This window comes from Balaenoptera borealis (genome assembly GCF_965194805.1).
Source record: "Balaenoptera borealis genome assembly, chromosome: 7".
Taxonomy (NCBI): domain Eukaryota; kingdom Metazoa; phylum Chordata; class Mammalia; order Artiodactyla; family Balaenopteridae; genus Balaenoptera; species Balaenoptera borealis.
This window is the reverse complement of record NC_138864.1, coordinates 124,038,976-124,063,725: the sequence shown is the minus strand read 5'-3', so window position 1 is coordinate 124,063,725 and position 24,750 is coordinate 124,038,976. Positions and strand designations below refer to the sequence as shown.

The 24,750-nt window shown below is 43.8% G+C and overlaps 1 protein-coding gene across 7 annotated transcripts; it reads left to right on the top strand.

The window, feature by feature from the left end:
* The first annotated feature begins 1,309 nt into the window (after nucleotides 1-1,309).
* LOC309632267 (GTPase IMAP family member 5-like) lies at nucleotides 1,310-23,180 on the top strand. Of its 7 annotated transcripts, none has more exons than XM_082399576.1 (4): nucleotides 1,310-11,870; nucleotides 15,641-16,302; nucleotides 19,908-19,956; nucleotides 20,915-23,180. In XM_082399576.1, exons 3-4 carry the CDS (start codon nucleotides 19,914-19,916, stop codon nucleotides 21,793-21,795), a joined length of 924 nt encoding a protein of 307 aa, XP_082255702.1. In that variant the 5' UTR covers nucleotides 1,310-11,870; nucleotides 15,641-16,302; nucleotides 19,908-19,913; the 3' UTR covers nucleotides 21,796-23,180. The 7 variants fall into 7 exon arrangements, with proteins under 7 accessions (XP_082255702.1, XP_082255701.1, XP_082255699.1 ...); XM_082399575.1 differs by having other exon boundaries at nucleotides 15,641-16,896; XM_082399573.1 differs by having other exon boundaries at nucleotides 1,310-2,969; nucleotides 5,912-11,870; nucleotides 15,641-23,180.
* The last annotated feature ends 1,570 nt before the right edge of the window (nucleotides 23,181-24,750 follow it).

The window sequence follows — 24,750 nt, the reverse complement described above, 5'->3', positions numbered from 1 at the left end:
GCATATCTGAGTTACATGTTTCTTCAGGGGATACATGTCCAAAAATGGAGGTACTTAGCATGATCTGAGGGTAGAGTTTTCACCCCTCTGATGTCAAAAGGTCACTCACTGGACCCTTGTGCAGGCCCAGTTTTAGGGTTGTTGGTCCCAACCAGTCTTAGCCAGCTTGAACTGGACAGGAGCCGACTCCAAGCCTTGGAAAACAACTTAAGCCCCTGTTACTATAGTGACCCATTCATCAGAGGTGTTATCTATAGAGGGCCACTAAGGAGTCAAAAAATAATTAAGACAAGCTTAGTCAGTGAAGGCAGGTTACAAGGGAGGGGTTTTTAACAAGTTTTCCCCTTCCCTGCAGTTCTGTAGGATGAGCTCAAGAATTTCTGTTAGTCACCAGTTTCTGTTAGCCTTATGGCGCATGATTTCATCTCTGAAGGGTAAAAAAGCAGGCCATGGTCTGTAGAATTAAGACATCATAGGGATTCTGGCATTTTTGGTTCCAACATAGTGAGCAGACTTGCATTTCCATTGTGGTTTTATGAAATCTCTGAGAGGTAGGTGTTATTACTAGTTAGAAGACCCACAGCAGAAGAACTGGCTGGGAGCCCCGCCTTTACCCCCTGCACAATCCTGCACTACGATGTGGTGTTGGCAGGGGCAGAGCTGCTGGTACGGGTGAGGCGTAGCCCCACCGTGGGAGGTTAGGGTGGTGGGCTTGTAGACAGAGATTTGTAAACAAGCTTGTGTACTAAAGGTCAAAGGGATGAGGTGGTTTTATGTTCAGAGTACTGGGCAGTGCTTGGCAAATTACACCCTGCGGGGCAAGTCTGGTCTGCCACCTACTTCTGTAAATAAAGTTTTATTGAAACACAACCACGCTTCTTGGTTTACACATTGTCTATGCAACAAGGGCAGAGTTGAGTGGTCTCAGTAGAGACTAAATGGCCCACAGGACTTAAAATAGAGTTTGCCGTCCCCTAGTGTGGGAGACCCCAGTGGAGGGAGTAGCTAGTCCTACTGGGTGATTGACAGGAGCCGGGGAGCTTATGCTCTTGCTTCCCCAAATGTGAATCTAGCATGGGCAACAGGGAGGAGGCTTTGCCCCACCCTAGACTGACTGAGTCAGGATTTGCATTTTCTCAAGATTGGCAGGTGCTTCGTGCCTTCAGCACATTTAGAGAAGCACAGAGATAATCACAGGTGTCTTGTTCGGATATAGAACAAGCCCCTTTGAATTTGATGTCTTTAATTCTTTTGATGCATTTGTTAACCTTAGCATTTTAAAAAGGAATTTTCGTGAGAAGAAACAACAGCAAGGCAGAACCAAAGATGCCGCTAAGAGGAAGCATCTTTCCTCTCTTCCTTAGCTTAAGATGCTGTTAGTTTTTGTGCTTCAGTATTTCTAAACCATCCTTTTATGGCTAGATTAGATAGAAATTCTTTTCATTTTTCATTCTGGTAAATAAATGACAACTTGGTAGTTTGCTTATTTGTTTATTTTGTTGTTGTTTTTCTAGCATGAAGCGATGTCTTACTGTCAGAGTCTGGCAACTTCTTTTCTTCCCCCCTGAAGTCTCTATGTCTCTGAGGGAAGGGGTCGCCCCTCCATCTGACTTCTCCCTCTCCCCCATTTCTTCTTTTCTGGGCTCCACTGCCCTCCCTCTCCTTACCCTGTGAATAACCTTGGAAGTTTCATAATCTTTGTTTTTCTTTTCTGTAGGAAATCAGATGTCATCCCCTTCTCCCCTTGCTTTTGTTTACTTGGAAAAACCAACAGTTATTTGTCTATTTACACAACTCAGTTTTTGTGACCAGATTGTATTTATGCAACTGACTTCATGACCCTGGGATCCAGCAATTAATCACAAGCCTATTTATATTTACTGAAGTGTTTAAAACCATTCAGAGTGTAAACAGGAAATGGTTCTATTTCTCTTTTCCAATCACTGCTTTTAACTGTGTTTTGTCAGCTCCCCATTTCCCCATTGGATATTGGTCCTTTAACATCAGGACCAGATTCCAGATTCCACAACCTGGTCATTAAAATGGTCTCATGTTTGGTGTTCAAGACCCAGTTCTGTTCATGTTTAAAACTGCAGTCATCAGAGCTTGGGTCCCCCTGCCAGCAGAGACCACTGCTTGGACTGGGAGGGTTAGGGTTAAGGTTAGGGATGTGCTGTCCTAGTGTGTGGCCCCTCCTTCTCCTTCCGGTTTCCTAAAGAGTCCTGAGGGAGGCAGGGGAGGGGATGGGGGTCCGGGCTTTCTTGGCTCAGCCGAGGGCCAGTGACCATTTGCTGATGTGATGTGGGTAGTGTCTGTTCTTGCTCCATCGCGGAGACATCTAGGAATTTCCCTGCCCACTGCTCCGTTAGCTGCCTGGCTCAATCAGGAAAACTTCCTGGAAAAGTACATCCTAAGGAGACAGCTATGAAATGCCGGGGAGGGGAGGGCTTTCCTGCAGTAGGAGTATTCATTTACTATTTCTTGCCCCTTCAAGGCCCAGAGTCTCTTCAGAGATATTTCAGGGGATGGGATAAGGCCCCATCACCTCAAACTCCACAAAGAAGGCCCTGGAGCCTCAGATGCAAAGAATTGCTCACAAGAAAGTTTGTAATTAATTTTTATGGGAAACTAATGGATGTGTGGACACGGGGTGGGGGGACGGGGAGGGTGGGATGAACTGGGAGATTAGGTTTGACATAAATACACTACCAGGTGTAAAATAGCTAGATAGTGGGAACTTGCATATAGCACAGGGAGCTCAGCTTGGTGCTCTGTGATGACTTAGATGGGTGGGATGAGGGGGGGATAGGAGGGAGGTCCAAGAGGGAGGGGATATATGTATACATATAGCTGATTCATTTTGTTGTACAGCAGAAACTAACACAACATTGTAAAGCAATTATACTCCAATAAAAAAAAATCCTTTCTGAATTAGGAAGTAGACATTATGAAAGTGTTTCTTTCCACCGGTAGGTACTGCTCTGAACTTGTTCAGCGTTTATTGGTTTAGTTTATTTCTCCCTCTCCCATCTTCAGTGCCCCACTCACTCCTCATTCAGGAGGATTTCTACTTTCTTAGTGGTTTCCTTTGAAATCTTTTTTTTTTTTTTTTAAAGCATGTGCACTTAACTAAACAAATTCTAAAGGTAATCAGTATCCTTATCCTCTACCTGAAAAATACTGTGCCTTTAGAATGCTCCTTGTTAAATGATACTCTTATCTTGAGTTTTAGTTCTATCTTGACTTATTTCAACCCACAAATTAGATATTTTATTTTTTTCGTATACTCAGTGTTTGTTTAAATTTAATGGCAAAAAAGCTCTCCTTTTCTTCCTGTAGTTCAGGCCTTCTTTCTGATATCCTTTTTCTTCTTTTTTGAGGTACATCCTTTAAACGTTTCTTTAATAGCAAAGATCTCTTGGTGGTAAACCTTCTTAGCTTTTTATTTATCAGAATATTCTTTATTATACCTGGCTCAAGATAAATAGTTTCACTGGATATACCATTCCAGCTTTAGTTAATTATATCTAATTCAGGTTGCTTTTCAGATCTTTACCTTGTCTTTGATGTTTTGAAATTTTACTTCAAAATGTGTAGGTGTGCATGAATTTATTTTCCCTTGAAAATTCCTCCTGAGAAAGTATTTTTAAAAATTCCAAGTCTCAGAGTTCACACATTTTTTTTTTTAACCTGGGAAACTCTGAATTATGCCTTTGAATAGTTCCTTTCCCACATTCTCCCTAATATTTCCTTCTAAAATTTTGATTTGCCTCATGTTAGACCCTCTCACTCTAGCTTCCTTATCTCCTAACCCGGTTTGTGCTTTTTATTTTTCATCTCTTTATTTCTACCTGCTGCGCTCTGGTTAAATTCTTCATAATTATTTACCAAGTTACCCAATTTCTGCCTCAGTTATGTATAATCTGCTTTTTCCGTTCCATTAAATTTTAAGTTCCATTAAAATTTTCTAGATATGATATTTGCTTCTTTTTTAGATCTTCCTGTTCCTTTTTGATATTCTCTTGTTCCTAAGTCATGCCACCGATGACCTATTTTACTTCTCTAAGCTTACTACATTATTTATTTTATTTTCTGTAAGAAAAGTACCAGATTTGAAGTCTTTGCTGTTTTTTCTCCCAACTCTCCCAACTCTCACCAATGCCGTCTTATTTATTTTATTAACATCTATTTATTTTTATTAATTTTTTTTTTACCATTTTGACCATTTTTAAGTGTATAGTTCAGTCACATTAAGTACATTCGCATTGTTGTGTAACCATCACTACCATCCATCTCCAGAAATTTTTGTTATCCTAAATGGAAACTCTGTACCCATTAAATACTAACTCCTCATTTCCCCCACTCTCCAGCCCCTGCTAACCCCCATTCTGCTTTCTGTCTCTATGAATTTGATTATTCTATGTACCTCATATAAGTGGAATTATATAATATTTATTATTTCGTGTCTAGCATATTTCACTTAGCATAATGTCTTCAAGGTTCACCTATGTTGTAGCTTATATCAGAATTTCCTTCCTTTTAAAGGATGAACAGTATTTCATTGTACATAGCACATTTTGTTCATCCATTCTTTTGTTGATAGACAATTTGGTCTGTATTATAATGAATTGTAATGGTAAATAAACCCTCCTGTCTTGTCTATACAAGAGTGATGTTAGAGAGAGTTGGGAGGACAGCTTCTAAATATTTGTTGGATGAATCAATAAATGGCATGAATTATTTTTTGCAGTGTGAGTAGAGTTTTGTTTGAACCAATTATACAGTCTGCAGTGGGATCAATGGGATGAATTTGTGGGGTAATTGAGTAGGGCAACGAGTCTCAATGTGGGATTAGAATAACATTCCCACTAGGAATGAGAACCACCTGGAGCCTTTTACAAGCTATCCTACCGTTCTTGGTTGAAATATCTTGGTTCCACTTTTGGAACCAATGGACTAGTGTTAGTATGAAGTTTCATAAGTAGATGGCCCCAGCATTCATCATTCCCCAATTTTCTAGGCACAACCCTAGATTTCCATTTGGGGATCCACTTTTTCCTCATTGTCTGGCTGTGTGTTCATGGTGGGGTTTTATCCTCAGTTCCAGGCATAAGGCATGTGACCCAAACTTAGATTAAGTGCGGATCATTTCCCCCAGACCATGGTGATTGTTTCAGGAGTGGGCACATGGCCCAAGTCCGTCACATTACAGTAAATCTTAGGGCTACCAGGAAAAGCTCTTGCACTTGCTGCTGAACTTGAACCTTCAAGGATGTAAAGTTGGAGCTGCAGCAGCCACCTTGCCCCCACGAGAGGTTCTCCTGGAGCTGCCAAAGACCACACCCCCTCCACGGGCTTGAGAATGAAGACAACCTGTGGAAGGCAGAGCTGAGAGGTGGGAAAGAACCACTCCTGAAGGTGTTGCTTGAGCTCTGAGTTCAGCAGTGCCTGAAGCTGGATTGAGCCTTGACATTTTAGTATGTGCCCAATAAGTTGTCTTTTGCTTAAGCCTCTTGCAGTTTGAAAGAGTTCTAATTAATAGGCTGAGAGACTGGGCTAAGGTAACTGGCATTTAAATGGGTGCCCAGGAGTCTCCAGGTCCCACATCCTAGGGTGCTGCACTCAAAACCGCCTGGGTGGGGTGCTGTTTTGTGGGGTGAACCCAGGTGTACTTACTCCATTGCTGTTACTTTGGGGGATAAAACATTGTGATTTGGGGGTTGGAGGGAAATCACATGTGCCCCAATATGGTTTTTACATTCTACTGCCTCCCTTCCCCCCATTTTCCATGCCCTTAGGAGAGGATTTGGTTACAAAAATATATGTGCAGCATAACAAGTTGTATATAGTCTTTGCAACGAATGCAAATATACACATGCATATATATGTATATTTATTTATATACTCATAGGATCAGCTTTTGGAAGGAAACACCAAAACTGGTTACCCTGATTGCCTGGAGGGATGGAAATTGGACATCAGGAGATGAAGCAGGGGGACTTTTCACTGTAGACCCATTCCTACGTTTTGAGTATTCCCTAATCAGAAAAGTAATTTAAATTAAATTATTAAAAAACTAAAATATTTGAAGACTTCCACTAGATCCTTTCTATCCTCGCTAACCCAGTGCCTGCTCGGCGTTATCACCAAGCCCATCTGCTTTGTCACTTTACAGCTTCAAATGGAGACGACAGCATGACATGATCCAGGGATGGTCCGCATGCGCAGAGAACCCAAAGTTCTCTGTCAGGCCCTAGGCAAAAGAGCACAAAAAACGGGTCAACTGCCAAGAGCCTTTCTCTAAAATGATTGCCCAATCTCTCTGGGGAGAACTGAGGTTTCAAGTAGGGCTATGATACTGCACAGCAAAGCCCCCGTTTCTGACATTTGGGGTTTGGGAGTCCCTGCCTGATGGACCAGAGTCGCTAATCAGGCTGCCTGGGCAGGGAGGGCCCCCGGGAAAGTTTCTGCATGGAGGCCACAAATTCAGGCTGCCGCCACCTTCATTTGTAGGAATGAAGACCAGGTACCTGAGGAAAGCAGAAGCCCAACGAACTGATAGAGAAGCCCTGAGAGAAGCAGAAGGGAAATTAAGACCATCCAAATAACATCTTTAGCAAGATGAGGAATTGCATTAAATATTGCATCTATCAGCATAAGAATGTGCTATCAATAAGGACAATTAGCAGACAAGAGTCACTTAGAGATTAAACATATGGTTGCTAAAGTTAAAAAAAAAATCCAAAGAAAATCTAGAAAAGAAGGAAAAAGAGAATGAAAAAAGATTGAAAAAGAGGTATGAAATATGAGAGAAGAAAATAAGAGCAAGAGAAGGCCATCCCTGTGGCCATGGCTCTGTTAGAGAAACATCCACTAATAGGGGTGTCTGCAAGAGAGAACAGAGAAAAATCAACATAAAGAAAACTGCAGAGTTAAGGAAAGACTTTAATTTGCAGAGTGAGAAAGCCCATTTAGTGGCCAGCACAAGAAATAGGAAAAAAAATTGACTCTTTCGCACTTAGACCCATCTTCATGAAAGGATAAGAAGATTCCAAAAGTTAAATAACAACAATAATGATTTGGTGGCTTACAAAGGTATAGGAGTTAGATTGGCATCAGACCCAGTCAATCTAAGCTGGAGGACAAATGGAGAAATGTCCTCAGCATTTTGAGGGAAAATGATTTTGAATCGGCATTTTGAAAGTGCAGTCAATCCAGTTCTTGAATGAAGGGGCAGAAAAATACTTTTATTTTCACAACATCTGGAATTCAGAAAGTTTGCCTCCTACTCACTTTTTAGTGATAGCTATTTGAAGGTTTGCGCTGGCAAAACTAGAGAGAGACCCACCCAAAGGAGAGATGGGATCTCCCAGGGGATGTGATCCAGAAGAAGAATGACAAGAGGTGCGGTTGGCGGCAGGAGGGAGGTGGAAGGTGGGGGGGTGGATGAGGGAGGAAGGGCAGGGTGAGGATATTTCATCTTCCCTGTGAGAACCTAGAAAGTCACTCCTGTTGATGGAACAGGACCAGTACTCATAGATAATGAAGGCCTCATTGGCTGAGAAAAAAGTAAAAATGCCAAAGAAAACTTGAAAATAACTTAGAAAGGGCATATATGTACTTAAGTTATGCGTAAATAAGTCCTCAAACCACATCATCTTGGTGTGCACCAACATTATCAAAACATGAATGAAACATTCAATTTTGATTAAGCTTTATTATCTATATACTTCATTTTATTTTGAAGATTTATAATTTCAAATAACATTACTTAGGGATTGAGCCCTAAAAATACAAATGTTAAAGGACATTTTCAAGCACACAAAACTATAGCCAGTTGTAACACACCACACCCACGTGCCCTCAGAACACATTTTCTACTTTCAGCGATCAGATCTAGTTTCATCTATATCTCCCTCATATTTCCTCTCTTTGGAGAATTTGTTTTATTGTGAAGGGTGTTTGCTGGTTTCTGTAGTGAAGAGCTGTGTTTAATACCAGATGAGACTCACATTATCTCCTCTTCCCAAATTGATCTTCAGCGGACCTGGTTTCAGAAAAGAATACAGGAAGGGTATTCAAGTAGAATCTGCAAACGTTTAGTGATTATTTCTGGTATTGCATTTCTCATCATTCGTGGACTGATGACCATTTATGGAAGATGCTGGGAGTCAGAGGAAATCACTGCTACCCAACTGGAAGAATTATCGGCATGTGTAATTAACCAGGATCAGATTGAGGCTTTAGCAACAGAGAAACGAACAGATGCCACCTCAGTATGATCTTATATTAAACCTGAACATCTTTGGGTATTTGGGCCTTTCAAAAGTTTCTTGAACACTTAAAACATAGAAATAAATACTGGTGTTAAAAACTTAAAAAAAAAAATCAGATTACTCTTTTTTGGGTGACATCACTAAGCGTTGGTTGTTCTGGCAGCTCAGCATGCATTCCTGCTCTTTCTGGGAACAGGCCCCTGGTTTCCTTTGGAAACAGTCCCCCTCGGCTGCAAGCCCCTGAACCTTAACTTAGTGACTCTGACTTCACCAGCTCTCAACCCGGGACTGGCATGATGCAGGGTGTCATGTGATGCAGGGTAATTGGTGTATCCCAGCCCCATGGCTTGGGTATAGGGATGGGCTTGGGCTCCAAGGCTGTCCCACAGGACTCAGTCCTGGGATTTTTTTGTTGGAGAGGTGAGGAGAGAGAGAATATAGCAATGACTGAAGCTAGATAAATTTCCTTTTCTGTTTAAGCTGTGTGAGTTGTACTTCTGTTTCCTGCAGCAGAAGCGGCCTGAGGGATTGGTTAGCTTACTTAGAACTAGAAACGAAATAGTAAAAGTGATAAGAATGTTGCCAAGCACACAAAACAGGCCAAGCTGACTGTCTTTGCTGAGAGTGGACCAAAAAGTAGGAAAGCACACCAAAATTGGCCAAAGCATCTCAGGTTTCAGAAAGTTCTCCAGAGATATCTGTCCCTGATTCTGGGACCGGACATAATTGCTTAAAAGTAGGTGAGTTTGAAAGACAGCAGCCATCGTGCACAAGTTGTAAAAACGTGTAAAACCAATCACTAGAATTAGTAATTTAAAATATTTTTTCATATTTTCAATTGTGAACCTTTCATACTTGTTTTTATTTTCAGTGCAGTATTTTTCTTCTTTTCCTTTCTAAAATTCTTGGTCACTCCTTTGGCCAGCCCCGCTCCTCACTTACTTTCCCATTCCCAAGTGATTTGTCTTAACAGCTGATGCTTGTTTGTACTTTTCTTGGTACTTGTTTATCTTGATTGAGGTATAATTGTTACACAATGAACTGCACATATTTACAGGATGCAATTTGGTAAGTTTTGACATATATACACCACGATTAAGGTAGTGAAAATATCCATCACCTCCCGGAGGTGTCGTTGTGCTCCTAGGCAATCTCTCCCTCCTGGCCCTCCTCTCCCCCTGGCCCTCCTCTCCCCCCATCCCCAGGCAACCCCTGATTTGCTTTTTGTCAATGTAGATTAGTGTACGTTTTCTAGAGTTTTATATAAGTAGAATCATACGATGTGTATTCATTTTGTCTGTTTGACTTCTTTCCCTCAGCCTAATGATTTTTTTTTCAGTAAACCTGATTTTGTTTTTGTTTTTTTAATTTAATTTTTATTTTATATTGGAGTATAGTTGATTTACTAAGCATAATGATTCTGAGAGCCATCCATGTTTTTGTGTATCAGTAGTTCATTTCTTTTTATTTAGAATAATATTCCACTGTGTGGATATACTGAAGTTTCTTTATCCGCTCACCTGTTGATGGATATTTGGGTTGTTCCCAGCTGTTACAGGTAAAGCTTCTGTGAACAATCAGGTACAAGTCTTTGCAGACGTATGCTTTCTCTTCTCTTGGGAAACACCTAGGATTAGAATGGCTGAAACATCACGGGTGTATGTTTACTTTTTAAGAAAGTGACCAAGTGTTTTCCAGAGCCATGGCACCATTTTATATCCCAACCATTTCCCCCACATGCTCACCAACACTTGGTGTGGTCAGTGTATTTAGTTTCAAGCATTCTAGTAGTCCTTTTTAACGGTTGCACAATATTTCCATGATATCCTTACCGATGAACTTTTACCGCACTACTTGTATTTTTGCCTCTAGAAAAAAATGCTGTGCTCCTGGGCTGCGGTAACTGGAGCTTTTACTGCTGTGAGATGGAGTCTTTGGAATAGGATCACTCATTGAAAGGTATAGATATTTAAAATTGCAATAAATATTATCAGAGAGCTTTCCAAAAAGGCTGAACTCATTTACATTTTACCAGCAGTGCATTAAAGTGGCCTTTGTCCTTCTCCCTAACCTCACTACTGACTTTTGCCAGTAGTAGATATTGGAACTCATTTTAATTTTTGCAAATTATTTTAATTTTCACCTCCTTGACTATTTATGAAGTTGAGTATCTTTTCATATATGTATTGGCTGTTTATTGTTCATCTTTGAACAATCTACACATATATTGCCCAGTTTCCTTGATTTTTGTGAGCTTTTTTTACAACATGCATTTTAAGATTTCATCTTTTTTTCAAGTCTGTTTTTTTTGTGTGTGTGTGTCTTTAACTTTGAGGCCATAATAAAACATTAAAGTATCTTTTCTTTGATAACTTCTGGCTTCATGTCTTGGTTAAGAAAGTATATCCAACTCTTGTATTGTACATACAGTTTCCTATATTTTATAAGATTTTTGTTGTTTTATTTTTTACAGATGAGAATTTAATCCTCCTTGGATTTTTATATGGTATGGGGTAGGAGCTCTGCTTTATTGTCTCCTAGTTGGAAAACCATTTGGTTAAGCACCACTTACTAAATAAACCATTGTTTCCCTGCCTTTGTCATATATTAAATCCCATTATTAACTGGGATTCCCTATGTACTATGTATATTGTTCTACTTACTGATTTGTCTTTTCTTATGTCAATACCAGACTGATTTCATTACACCAGGCATTTTTCATCCCAAGAAAATACGTAATACTTAAGAAAGTGTTATTTAATTCTACCTACAAAAAGTTGGGATTTCAATTGGAATTAAATTACATATATATCAATTTTGGAAGAATGTATATTTCAATTGGAATTAAATTGGATTTAATTGGAATTTCAATTGGAATTAAATTACATATATATCAATTCAATTTCAATTGGAATTAAATTACATATATATCAATTTTGGAAGAATGTGTATTTTTATACTAGTATTTTCATACAAGAACATAGTGCTGCTGAAACTGGGCCTCTGTGCAACGGCACCGAATTGAACCTCGGAGACAGAGTTCTGGGTGAAGTAGAAAAGAACAGCTTTATTGCAGGGCACCAAGAAAGGAGTTCAGGGCAGCTTGTGCTTAAAAGGCCAGAACTCCCCGAAGGCTTTCAGGGAAAGGTTTATAAAGATAGGGTGAGGAAGGGTGTTTGTGGGGTGTGTGATCAGCTCGTGGACCTTCTTCTGATTGGTTGGTGGTGAGGTAATCGAGAGTCAGCATCATCGACCTTCTGGTTCCAACCTGTCTGGGGTCTACGTGCTTGTGCGCAGCATGTAGTTAACTTCTTCCGCCTGGTAGGGGCTTCAGTATCTGCAAAATAACTCAAAGGACGTGGCTCAGAATATTATCTATAGCCCTTGAGGAAGAACTAAAGGTCCTTGACTTTGTTTAATGGCTAAAATGCTATTATTTTGTCTTGCTTGACTGTTTTCCTTTCTGCATTTTCTCACTTTACTGATTAAATTTATCCTTTGACTAAAGTTTTTTTTACAGACAAAAGGCAGGTGGAGGACATGAGCGGGGATTTATTCTGGGAAGGCCTCATAGGGTCCTGCTCAGTTACAACAGTAAGTTTCTCTACTAGTTCACATCCTGTTTCATTGCTCTTTTTTTTTTTTTAATAAAGCTTTTATTTATTTATTTATTTATTTATGGCTGTGTTGGGTCTTCGTTTCTGTGCTAGGGCTTTCTCTAGTTGCGGCAAGCAGGGGCCACTCTTCATCGCGGTGCGCGGGCCTCTCACTATCGCGGCCTCTCTTGTTGCGGAGCACAGGCTCCAGACGCGCAGGCTCAGTAGCTGTGGCTCACGGGCCTAGTTGCTCCGCGGCATGTGGGAATCTTCCCAGACCAGGGCTCGAACCCGTGTGCCCTGCATTGGCAGGTGGACTCTCAACCACTGCGCCACCAGGGAAGCCCTCATTACTCTTTGAAGTTCTCCACTCAACTCTCATGAGTTCCTACTTGATCACATGGCCTCCCTCTCAGCAAGGTATCATCACTCGCCTATCCTTCGTGAAAATCATTCTCTTGCCTTTCCTTATAGTTTTACCGCCTATGTCTGTTGCTCTAAATAATATATATATTTTAGTTTTGTCCGTTATTAAGCTTGACAAAAATGGAATCAGACTCTGTGTTCTCCCGGGACTTTCTTCTTTTGTTCAACATAGTGTATATGAGATTTATCCATGCTGGTGCCAGTAGCTGTATTTTGTTCATTTTTATGGCTGTGTATTATTCCATTGTGTGGGCATTCTACAGTTTGTTTATTCAATCTACTCTTGATGGATATTTGGGTTGTTTCTAGCTTTTTACTGTTATGAGCTTTCTTATAAAAATATCCTCACGTATTCATCCATGTAAGAGTTTCTCTAGAGCAATTGTCTTCAAACATTTTTGCTTGTGTATTCACCAAAAATTGTTTTTGAATCTAGGTGCTCCCTTGAGCATTTTAAACTGAACTTAAATTTTTTTTCATCATGAATGTTTGCAAAGAATGCAATTTCTAACACATTGTAGATATTAACATTTTAAAATAAAACTGCTACTTTTAAAAAATTTTTTAAAAATTTATTTATTTAATTTATTTATTTTTGGCTGCGTTGGGTCTTTGTTGCTGTGCGCAGGCTTTCTCTGGTTGCAGCGAGCAGGGGCTACTCTTTGTTGTGGTGTGCAGGCTTCTCATTGTGGTGGCTTCTCTTGTTGCAGAGCACGGGCTCTAGGCACGTGGGCTTCAGTAGTCGTGGCATGCAGGCTCAGTAGTTGTGGCATGCGAGCTCTAGAGCGGAGGCTCAGTAGTTGTGGCTCACAGGCTTAGTTGCTCCACGGCATGTGGGATCTTCCCGGGACAGGGCTTGAACCCGTGTCCCCTGTATTGGCAGGTGGATTCTTAACCACTGCTCTACCAGGGAAACCCCTCATTTCTTTTCAATGTTGAATAATATTCTATTGACTGGATGTACCACAGTTTATCCATTTGCCTACTGAAGGACATCTTGGTTGCTTGCAAATTTTGGAGATCATGAATAAAGCTATTATAAATATTCATGTGCAGATTTTTGTGTGGACCTAAATAATATATTTTTAAATAAAGGGATGAGAAAGGAGGGCCTTCTAAGAATGATAGAAGCCATAAAGAAAATGTTTGTTAAAATTTCCAGACTGAGAAAAAAACTTACCATAGCTAACTTAAGAGATAAACAGCAGGGGGTAGTATCTGCAAGATATTTGACACCAACTGACAGTTCTCTTTTACTGAGCATATTGTCAATTTAAATTAGAGACACAAGTCTCAAACTTTTTTTGACTATTTTATTTTGTTTTATTTTATTACCTCCATGCCTATGGCAGAAGAAAGAAGTATCAGTGATCTCCTTTGGATCTGTCCAAGAAACCTTATGAGTATTTACACTTGTTAGGAATTACTAGATTTCAATTTACATCTCACAATAAGGAAACACATTATTTTTTAAATACATTTATTATTTATTTATTTTTTGGCTGTGTTGGGTCTTCATTGCTGTGCGCAGGCTTTCTCTAGTTGCGGTGAGACGGGGCTACTCTTCGTTGCGGTGCGCAGGCTTCTCATTGTGGTGGCTTCTCTTGTTGCGGAGCACAGGCTCTAGGGTGCACGGGCTTCAGTAGTTGTGGCGCATGGACTCAGCAGTTGTGGCTTGCGGGCTCTAGAGTGCAGGCTCAGTAGTTGTGGCGCACAGGCTTTGTTGCTCCACGGTATGTGGGATCTTCCTGGACCGGGGCTCAAACTGTCCCCTGCACTGGCAGGTGGATTCTTAACCACTGCGCCACCAGGGAAGTCCCAGGAAACACATTATTAAATAAGACAACCATAATTCTACAAGTTTTGAGAGACAAATGGTTATTTTCACAGGGCAGAGCTACAGTTTTCGAGGACTAGATATCTCACAGACTCTGTTGCAGGAATAATATTTGCTGTTTTTCTCTGTAGCTGTAGGGGCAAAGGAACAATTTCCCTCCTTTTTTATTGCTGGTATTTCTTTCACCAACCATTAGAAGCACTTATGGTTTGAAGAACCATCACTAGAATTCCAAGAGCTAACACGGAAGGAAAAAGAGGAACCCTGAATAGCCACAAAACTCTAAATAAAGAAAGGAAAGGGGCAGAAAAGGAGTGTTAACCGGTGTTATATAGAGTAGGTAGTATTTTGCTTTCTTGAGTAATAAATAAAGGCCTTTCTTGAATCAACAAGAAAAATACATATAATTTAAAAGAAGAAATCAGCTAAGTATATGAAGAGGCTGTTTAGAGGAAAAAGCATACAATTGTCCCCAGTAGAAGGCATCTCATCTCACCCTATGTAGTAGCTGAGGATGCCTGAAGACAGAACCAAGATGATTTTTTCAGTGATTAATTTGCATTTTCTCTAATGCACAGAAAGTAGCCGGTCAGGATCCATAGTCTCTATGGTGTGGGCTCATGAGTATTAGCCTCAGTAGCTTAAGACAGGTAAAAGGACAGGTTTACCTCAACCGTGAAAAACTCACGAGGCAGGTGTGGATTTGATACCTTTGAGCAATGTCTTGTGTACCAAGTATTTACAAAATATGTGCTGAGATGACTGAATAAGTTGACTTCATGCATAAAAGTATTCATGATAAACCAGTTAAGAGTTGATAAATGTCTATCACAAAGAGTTATTTTTGTTTTAGAGGAGTTGATCTTTTAACCTTCTTTCCCCTACCCGCCCCCCACCAAGTAAAATGAGATATCGGAGGGATTTCTAGCTAGCAAAGAGAAAAAAATGTCTTCTGTATGTTAAAAGCATGCCTTTCTGTCCTCTACAGCAGGAGGGAATGTATCCACCTCATTCAGTGTAATAGCTATTGTTTGAAAAGTTAAAATGACAGTATCAATATGGGAGAATATTTTGTAAGTCAGGCATGGCTTTCATTGCAAATGTGAAATGTGGGTGTTATCTGCATTATAAATGCCCTCCTCTCTAAGCAAAGAACCAAGAGTTACTTGTAGCTCAATGTCCTGATTATAGCTGTTTCTCCAACTTACAGTTCTGAACCCAAATGTGCAAGTAATGGTTCAAACTCTGCCCCCTTCACTCTAAGAATGTCTCCAGAGAGGCGCTTCAGCCCCTACAACCCAGGGGCCCCCAGCAGGGCCTTTGCACAGAAGCAGAGGAAGAACATTAATCAGGGCAGTGGGAGACACCAGGGCACCCCTACCCCCTTAAGTGCCTGTCACTTTGCCTAAATCGCACTATGGGTGGGGTCGGATGTGGCCCTGGCTTCTGTGGAAATGCAAGTCCACCTAGGTGAAGAAACCTACCAAACTTTGTCTCCTCCTCAGGTCAAAGCATGGGTGACTTGAGAGCAGGGCATTTGACAGAGAAACAAGAAGGGGGGCCAGAGCCATAGAAGGTCTCAAGCAAGATGCCTGCCTTGAGTTCAGCCTTCACTGCCGTCTGGAATTACATATAAGAAGCTATCTTTATGCAGGAGAGGTAAATGGTGGGCGTGGGGAGATGCGAGTCTGTCCAGTGTGGGCCAGTGAAAGGCGGCGGATGCTTGGTTTGGGATGCAGCTGTGCCCCAGATGTTCATTGGCTTCCCCGGGTCTCCAGACTAACTCAGGTAGAGACCTTGTTCTGCACAAAAGCCTTACAGAGATGCGGTGGAGAGAAGGAAATGGAACTGTTATTAAAAAGAAAACAAAACCAAGCCAAACCAAAAAAGAAAACCTTCTTCCTCTGGCGTCTCCGAGGGCTTTTGAGTCACTCTCTGGGGATGGCTTGGTGAGGAAACTCACACATTGTCCTTTTCCTGCCCCGGGGGACGGGGTCTTTCTCTCTCTCTCTCTGGCAGATAGAATTGGTGGCCAGGTTTATCATCTGCCACTGCTCTTATGTTCTTGTGAAGAGACTAGAAGCCAATGAGAGAGGTTGCCTGGGAGAGGAGGGAAGATTGCAGCAAGATTGTCTGAGAACTTGCAGAACTTTCCAGGACCTACCAGGTAACAGGGCTTGTTCATCTCTCTACCTCTCTCTTTCCCCTTCCCTCCCTCTCCTTCTCCCTCTCACTGCAGTTCTCCCAGTAGTAATCTGTGTCGATCTGCACACTTGATCTTTCTAAGCCTCAGTTTCATTATTCCTAAATTATTAGGGTCAGGAATTGCATACCCTAAAGCCCCAAATAACTGCAAACAGAAAATATTACTAGTACTATATTTTTCAGAACCTAAAATTTTGAACAGAATGAGCTCAGAGAGTAGCCCTTTGGTGATACTAGCTTGCTTATTTCTCACATTTGTGCAAAAGTGTATTCACATATGCACCTAGTGGCTGCTGCACCCACATCTGGGTGCACCTATAGAGTTCTCTGCACGTTGCTGGGTGAGGGAGGATGGTCTGACCCTCCTCCCTGCAATCTGCTCCCAGAAGTCATAGGATGCCCTTTGAAGAACGGGCTGAAAACTTGCCTTGCGATTTTAATCTGACTTGATGTCTGTTGCTTGTTTCTGTTGCATACACCACTCAACTTGAAGGCAAGTTTCTGTTTTCAAGAGGGAAAAAGATTTCAGGAACAGGACCCAAGGTGATCTGCTCAGGTAAAACATGTGCTTTATTTCTGAGAAAGAAATGCAATTTATTGTTTTGAAAAATGATTTAACCTGCTCATTGACCAGAATGGAGTTATGAGGGCTTTATTCCTGGAGGATTACCCTGCCTGGCACCCTTTGACAGCGACAGTGTCTCACCATGGCATCTTGTTTATGATTCCTAATCAGCGTGTCACCTTCTCCAACCCTCTCTTGTGGGGCCAGTAGGGAGGAGATCCTGAATACTTTTGGCAAATGAGAGTAAGATAATCTGCCTGGGTTTTGGCCCATTTCAGGCCAGTTTCAGCCCATTTCACAATTTTGCCAAGGGTGCCTCTACCTTTCCTGTCCCCACGTGCTCCTTTCAGCCCTGTCCAGTGGAGATGTTGCAGGAAGTGGGGCTTCCCAAGGGTGGTAGAAGGAATCACCTTCTTTCCCTGTCTTTGGAAGGAGCTGTTCTCTAAACTGGTCCAACCGTCCTCCAAGTGTAGGGAGAGAAGTGTCTAGCAAGGCCAGGTATTTAGTAACATTTTAAATGAATGAATGGAAGGATGATGGCTCTACAATAAGGGAGCTAGGTGGATGGCCAGGAGGAAGCATGATGATGGTGATGTCGGGAGGGGACTAATGTGGCGACAAGGGCACAGGGATCTGCAGGGGACAGAGCGGGGGAGGGTGTGCAGCTGGGACCCGGTGGCAGCCTTCTGGCCAGAGGTGTGGCCGTTTGGACTAGAGAGGGAAAAAAAATCCTCAAAAAATAATTGAGAAAGATGGTTCTTGAGAGGGGCCCCTTTTTTCACTTCCCTTTCTGCTCAGACTAGACTCAGAGAGAGCAGCAATTTAAGCCTCTCATTCTTGTTCCAAGATGGCTGGCTACCAGTCGCTTGGCCATACACATCACATGAGTAGCGCTGCTTGACCCGTTCCCGAGGGTGTGAGGGGCAGCCAGAGGGGAATATCCCTCCCAGCACACAGCGCAGGCAGCACATTCTGGTCCTGCCTGCACTCCCAATTGGCCGGGAGACACCGTGAAGGGGTTGCCATCTCTCTCGGATATCCCTTCAACCCACAGTCCTGGGTGCAGGTGGCTTCTGTATTCCTCATATATAAAAGACGTGGACAGTGTTACCTGATTTCTCTGAGTCCAGGCATATCAGCTCCAGCCCCACTCTAGCTCCCCTTTCTGCAGCTCTTTCAGCGTCACCTTCTCTGCCCCTTAACATTCATCTAGACACTTACCTGGTACCAGCCTGGTGTCCTCAGATGCTTGGGAGCCCCCCCTTGCTGGTCCTCTCTGGAGACCACCATTCAAGATGATCCAAGGGCAGTACATGAGAAAAGTATAAGAGCACCTTGGTTTCAAGATCATCAGCACAGAAAATAAGCCGATATCTAAAAATCACCGGTGTCCCCATTTGCCACCCGCTATGCAATCACATCTTTAAAAAAATCCTCCCTATAGACTTCATGCTTGAAAAGATTCAGCCAAAGATGAGAATTATTTTCAGGTTTGCTCCTTCTCCAAATTTCAACAGAGAGAATTAGCTGGATCGATGTATCAGTTTTCTCCAGAAAAACAGAACCAATAGGATGTATGTATGAAGAAATTTATTTGAAGGATTGGCTCACGCAATTATGGGGGCTGGTAGGTCCAAAACTTGTAGGGCAGACTGGCCGGCTGGAAACTCAGACTTGAAGTCTTGAGGCAGAATTCTCTTCTGGCTTGAAAATACCATTAGAACGAATTGCAAGATATTACCGGGAAACTGTCTGATAGAAGCTGAGTTTTGACATTCAAATTAAAATAATTCCCAAGTTATATTTTATTAAATTATTTTTCCTTCAAAGGTAATTACTGTGGCCAGTTTCAGAGGTGGAGAGGCTAGATAACATCCTATATGGTGTGATCCCAAGGAGCGTGGAGGAAATCTACTTTTTCCAAAAAGTATTTTTTTTTCGGTTCACCTGTCCTAGGTGCTGAAATTCCACAATTAGAGATTCATTCTTTAGCATTAACTCCTTGAGCCTTAGAAAATACTCTAAAACTTTGCACACAGCGAGGTCCTGATGTAGTTTTGGGAAGGGTCGTGAAGTTCTTTCCCAATAGTGAAGCTTGAGTAGTCATCCTTGGGTGGGGCCTGAGTGGCCCCACTCACTGAGCACAGGAAGTAGGAAGTAGGAAGAAAGACAAAGATCAAGAAAAAGGCATATGGGGGACAATGAAAGAAGGGGAGTGGACTGGAGAGAGATGCCCCTGAGGTAGCTACTGGTCGAAGACTATTTGAGCTGAGAATATGGAAGCATAGATCTTTGGTAACATAACAGCTGGTCTGAGCCTAACAAATCAGGGCTTCCCTCTGTTTACCGATGTGCGCTCCACCCCACTGCCCACCTGGGGTCATGACAATCTCCTACTCCTGGCGTGACCAACTCGTCCTGGTTTGCCTGGGACTCTCCCAGTTTCAACACTGAAGTTCCTTTGATCAGGGGATCCTCTCAGTCCTGGGCAAACTGGGATGATTCGTGACCCTCTCTACCACCGTCACCATGGAAACTTAGGGAAGAACGTCTTTTGTGAGTTCACCCAAGGCAAAACTTTGCCAGGCAATCTTGAGTTTGGGTGCCAGGACTGAGACCCTGAAGACAGAGAGCCAGGAAGCCAGGAAATGACCAACTTCCTTATTTGGTCTTCTGGGTGGACAGCACTTTTTCAGTGCATCCTGTTAGTAGCTAAATACAGGTGGTGGGAAACCACGTGCGGTGCTCTTGTGTTGCGACTGTCTATATACTCTTTGTGAGGAAGCTCAGTCTAGTGCCAAGAATGGCTGAGGGTCAGCAGCCCTGGGTTTTAGTCTCGGCTCATCCATTAAATTATGTGTGACCTTCAGTAGTTGTTTTTTTCTCCCTTCAATCTCCTCATCTATAAAATGTGGTGTTTTGTGTCAGATGTTGCATCCAGTATGCAACAGTATACTCCAGTATACTCCAGTATGAACAATCTCTGCCTGTTTTCCATCTAGAACAAAATGGAGGGGCTTCAGAAGGGTGGAGAAGACACCTGCATCAAAGGTAAGATCTGGTGGAGCCCTGCACAACACCTGGGGACCATGAACTCAGCATTGGGTCAGCAAACTTCCCACCTGTAGTGAAAGGTACAAGACTAGAGTCACCTCAACACAAAGAAAATGCATATCCCCCAAGAAATAGAACTTATTAGGCTATTTGCTGTCATGCTCTCCTTAGTGAGGGTAAGTTTTTTCAGATAAAACCCTGCCATCTTGTAAAACAGAGGCCAGGCAGGGATGGGAGGAGTTGAAAGTATGCGACTAACAATTAATTTAGTGGTCATAGGAAGCTCTGAGCATCAGAAAGCCTTCAGGGTGGGAACTGAATAGGGAGAATGTTCTGGAAAGGGTGGAAAAATTCAGCATCCCAAAAGGAGGGATCCTAAAGACTTTGGCCAGCTGGGATGATTTATTCCACCAGCTCTGCATGACTTCCCTTTATTCTCTAGTAAGAATATTTACTCTGAGCCCAGCCCTCTGGTGGGAAAAGAGAGTGTGATAGCCTTATTGATCCAGGGATGCTATTTCTTCTAGGTCTTTTCCTTTTTATCTTTTGTTCTCTTCCTCTTAAAAAGGCATTTATTACTCTTCTTGTCAGTTCAGGCTGCTAAAACAAACACCACAGACTGGGTGGTAATCAACAAATATTTATTTCTCACTGATCTGGAGGCTGGGAGGCCCAAGATCAAGGTGTGGTAGATCTGGTGTCTGGGGAGAACCCACTTCCTGGTTGCTGTGTCCTCATCTGGTGGAAAGAGAGTTCTAGTCTCTTTCTTTTCTTAGAAGGATGCTAATTCCATCATGGAGTTCCATCCTCACGCCCTCATCTAGACGTCATCACTTCCCAAAGACCCAACTTCCAGATACCATCACATTGACGATTAGGGTTTCAGCATATGATTTTGGGGGGGACACATTCAGTCCATGGCAATGGCACATTAACTTTTTGTGTGCTCTGACAGGTGGAGGAGAAGAGAGCTTAAATCCAGGATCATTTTGGTTGAGGATCATCCTGGCGGGCAAAACAGGCGGCGGGAAAAGCGCCACCGGGAACAGCATCCTCGGCCAGCCAGTGTTTGAGTCCAGGCTGGGGGCCCAGTCGGTGACCAGGAAGTGTCAGGGGGCCACGGGCACGTGGAACGGGAGGAGCATCCTGGTGGTGGACACGCCTCCCATCTTTGAGGCGAGGGCCCAGGACCAGGAGGTGTACGAGAACATCGGGGACTGCTACCTGCTCTCGGCCCCGGGGCCTCACGTGCTGCTGCTGGTGACCCAGCTGGGCCGCTTCACAGAGCAGGACGTGGTGGCCGTGACCAGGGTGAAGGAGGTCTTCGGGGCGAGAGCCCTGAGACACATGGTCATCCTGTTCACCCACAAGGAGGACCTGGCGGACGGATCCTTGCATGACTACGTAGCCAACACAGACAACCTGAGGCTGAGGGGCCTGGTCCGGGAGTGTGGGCAGAGGTACTGCGCCTTCAACAACCGGGCCTCCGGCGACGAGCGGGGGGAGCAGCTGGCCGGGCTGATGGCCGTGGTCGAGGGGCTGGAGAGGGAGCACCAGGGCGCCTACCTCAGCAACGACCTCTTCTTTGATGCACAGCGGCTCCAGCAGGGCAGGGGCGACCCCCACGGAGAAGGTCACGTGCGCTACCTGGCCAAGGTGCGGTCGCATGTTGCAAAGCAAAAGCAAGACCTGCAAGAGGCCCAGAGAAACTGTGCCTTCAAGGTGCTCCTCCGAGTCAAAAACTGGATCGTTGTGCATGATGAGCTTTGTGTTTGTCTTGTTTGGTGCAGCTTACTTTTTCTTCTTATTCTGCTGATCATCTGGTATCATCTTTAATTCTCTGTCTCATCTGTTTGTCAGAGCCTTTTCTAAAGTATCACCTCAAGGATTCATTGTTCATTTCAGAAATAAATTCTCTTGGTCTGCAGAGGTCATTGTTTGTCATCTCTGCAGCTCCCATCTTCCTTGTAGATTTCTGGCTTGGTTCATGCCTCCACCACCCCTTCGGTGAAGCTATGTGCCTCAGAAGAAGATGACAATGGCTCAGTTCGAGGGATGCCTGGCTGGTCTATATACAATCTCATTTTCTTTGTAGTGAGCAGCTCAGGCATAGGCCTGAGACCCAATTCAGGCCAATGGGAAGTGAGAAAAAGTCTGCAGAGGTGGGGCCAGAAGGTTTCTCCTTGCCCAGGAGAGACCCCCATAGAGAGTCAGTCTCTTCCTCCTCTGAGCATTGTTGGATCTGAGTGTAATGCTTGGAATGACAGCAGCCATGTGGCTACCGACCTGAGGTTGAAGCCAAGCAGAATGATGGAATCAACCCGAGCCACCGACTCAACCAGCCCTGAAGCTTGCACTACCTCTGGATTTCCAGTATGTCAGCCAATAAATTCCCTTATTGCTTAAGCTATTGGAGTTTGGGGTCTCCTTTACCTGCATTTGAAAACATTTGAACTAACGAAGAGTTCTCCATATCCTTTAAAAAAAAATCCTTAAATCTATCAGAACTTCCCTGTTTTCATGCTTCCTGTGAGTAAGTGAATCGAGACTAAATAAACGAATTTCTCTTTTCTTGTTCCTAGTATCAGGAAGGACATCCCTCTACAGCTAAATTTCCTGCTTAGAGTAGACATTCACTGAATCCTGAAGAAAGTGAAAAATCCCTAGAGTTGTATTATTTTGGAAATGACAAGAGGAGGGGGCAGAGTAAATGGGACGATCCCTAGGTGGATCTTTTCCATGCTTCCTTTATCCTTTGAGGGAGAAACAGAGCTCATATCTGAACACTTTCCAGGGAATTACTTTGGCAAACATTCATGTGTGAGTAAAGGTTGAGCAAAACCCTTTCTCCTTCTCTGCTGTAAAATATCCTTGGGTTAACCCTCCGGCTTTATTCCTCTTGGAAATCAACAAAGGTGGAATGTCGTCTGGATTACTGGGCATTACTGCTCCTGGGGAAAGAGATGACTTCTTGGTGCGGCGAGGCCTGGGAATGGACCATCTACACACCTGGAGGGAGACCATCCTCCTGCAGCCCTGCTCCCTAATACTTTCTTGGGCCGAGTTTCTGCCTGGTAGGGATGTCCTCCCTGGAGGGAGGATGAGAACGCCCAGCCCAGAGGGCTTCAAGGAAGGCACATCCAGATCCAAAGTCTGCCTTCCTCTGCGTAACCCACTCTCCCTCTGAAGGTCCGGGACAGTGCAGGGAGCCACTGTCACAGGGCGGCAAGACGGAAACCTGGGTCCCTCCCGACCTTGCTGCTAGTGCCCACACTGTGTCAATTCCACCCCGTCGGTGTCGCCCCTCCGCGTTCTCTCCTCTCCTTCCCCACGCCTCGTGTTATGGCGCAGACTCTGATGGCCAAGATGGAATTCTTTTTCTCTGAATGTTATCCTTTGTTCCTAGGCATACACTTATTTAGTCCAATGGCCACATTGCTGCAGCATGATCTTCCTAAAACTCCTAACTTGCTTAAAAGCCTCGGGGAGGTAGCCCTTGAACCCTGGGGGTGCAGCCCAGGGCCCCGCCCAACCAGGTCCCTCCCTTTATCCCTCCTACCAGGATTCGCATTCCCCTCCTTGAGCGTGGGCTCCCTCCTCCTGAAGTGAGTCCCGGGAGGGAGGGGCCGGCACATTCCTAGAAGCCCAGCCCCACCCTGGCTAGGTTGCCTCTGCCCACCCCCCAACCCCACCCCCGCCCCCTGCTCCGAGCCCGCACCCTCCTTCTGGCTGACACATTTCTCTCATACCCATTTTTATATGCCTTCCTCCCCCTACCGCGCTGAGCATAAAGCCCGACACTCAGTGCTCACGCAAGTGTTGGTGGAGCGGGGCTGAATGATGTCAAGGAAGGGAGAGACCAGGTTAGGTCGGACCGTTTGGGAACACTGCATTGAGGAGGGGGTCCTTGGTCTGAGAACGCAAGAGTTCCGTGGGGTTTCAAGAGTTTGAGGAGCTCAGACATAGCACTCCTTGCACAAGATTGGAATCAGTTATGGGGTAGCGCTGCAGAGACCAACACGCACCTTAGTACCAGCGGAGGTTTGGAGAATGACGCTTGGGCATCCCAGTGAGTTCCTGAGATTCACTCTAGCATTCATCACTTGCCCATCCAGTCACAGGCTGCCTGGGACGACTGCGGGTCTCCCCTACAGGGTACGAAGCGGGGGTTGGGGGCGGCAGCTATCCCAAAGGAGAAGTTCGGAGGGGCCGCACAGGGCCCTCCTCATCGGATTTCCTGTTTCCACTGACTTCGTGACTTCCGCTCAGACTTCACCCCAATGTCTGCCCTCTTCTCTTTACTACCATTGAAATGGGCAACGCCACCCTTTCCCCAAATTTCTACAGGTATCACACACAATTGTGCTGACTTTGGGGTTCAAGATGTTCCACTACATCGCAGCTCAACCCATGATGGAAAATTTCCTAAGACGGGGGTCAGCTAACCACAGGCTGCAGACCTAATCCAGCCTGCCGCCCGTTTTGCATAACCTGTGAGCTAAAAAAGGGCTTCTACATTTTTTGAAGGGTGAAGAAATCAAAAGAAGAAAATGTTTCACATATGAAAAGTACATGAAATTCAAATTTCATAAAGTCGTATGGGAATGCAGCCTCGCCTGTCACTTGCATCTTGTCCACCGCGGCTTTTGCGCTGCAAGGGGACAGTTGAGTGGCTGCAATGGAGACCAGATAGTCGGCTAAGCCTAAAATACTACGCTTACAGTCTGGCCCTTGCCAAGCCCCGCTCTAAGAAATTCCCGTTCCTTAATTTCCCAGGCACTGACTCTGCAC

Excerpts from the sequence above, each read along its gene's own strand:
- LOC309632267 (XM_082399573.1), top strand. The coding sequence starts at position 20,740 with ATGCTAATTCCATCATGGAGTTCCATCCTCACGCCCTCATCTAGACGT.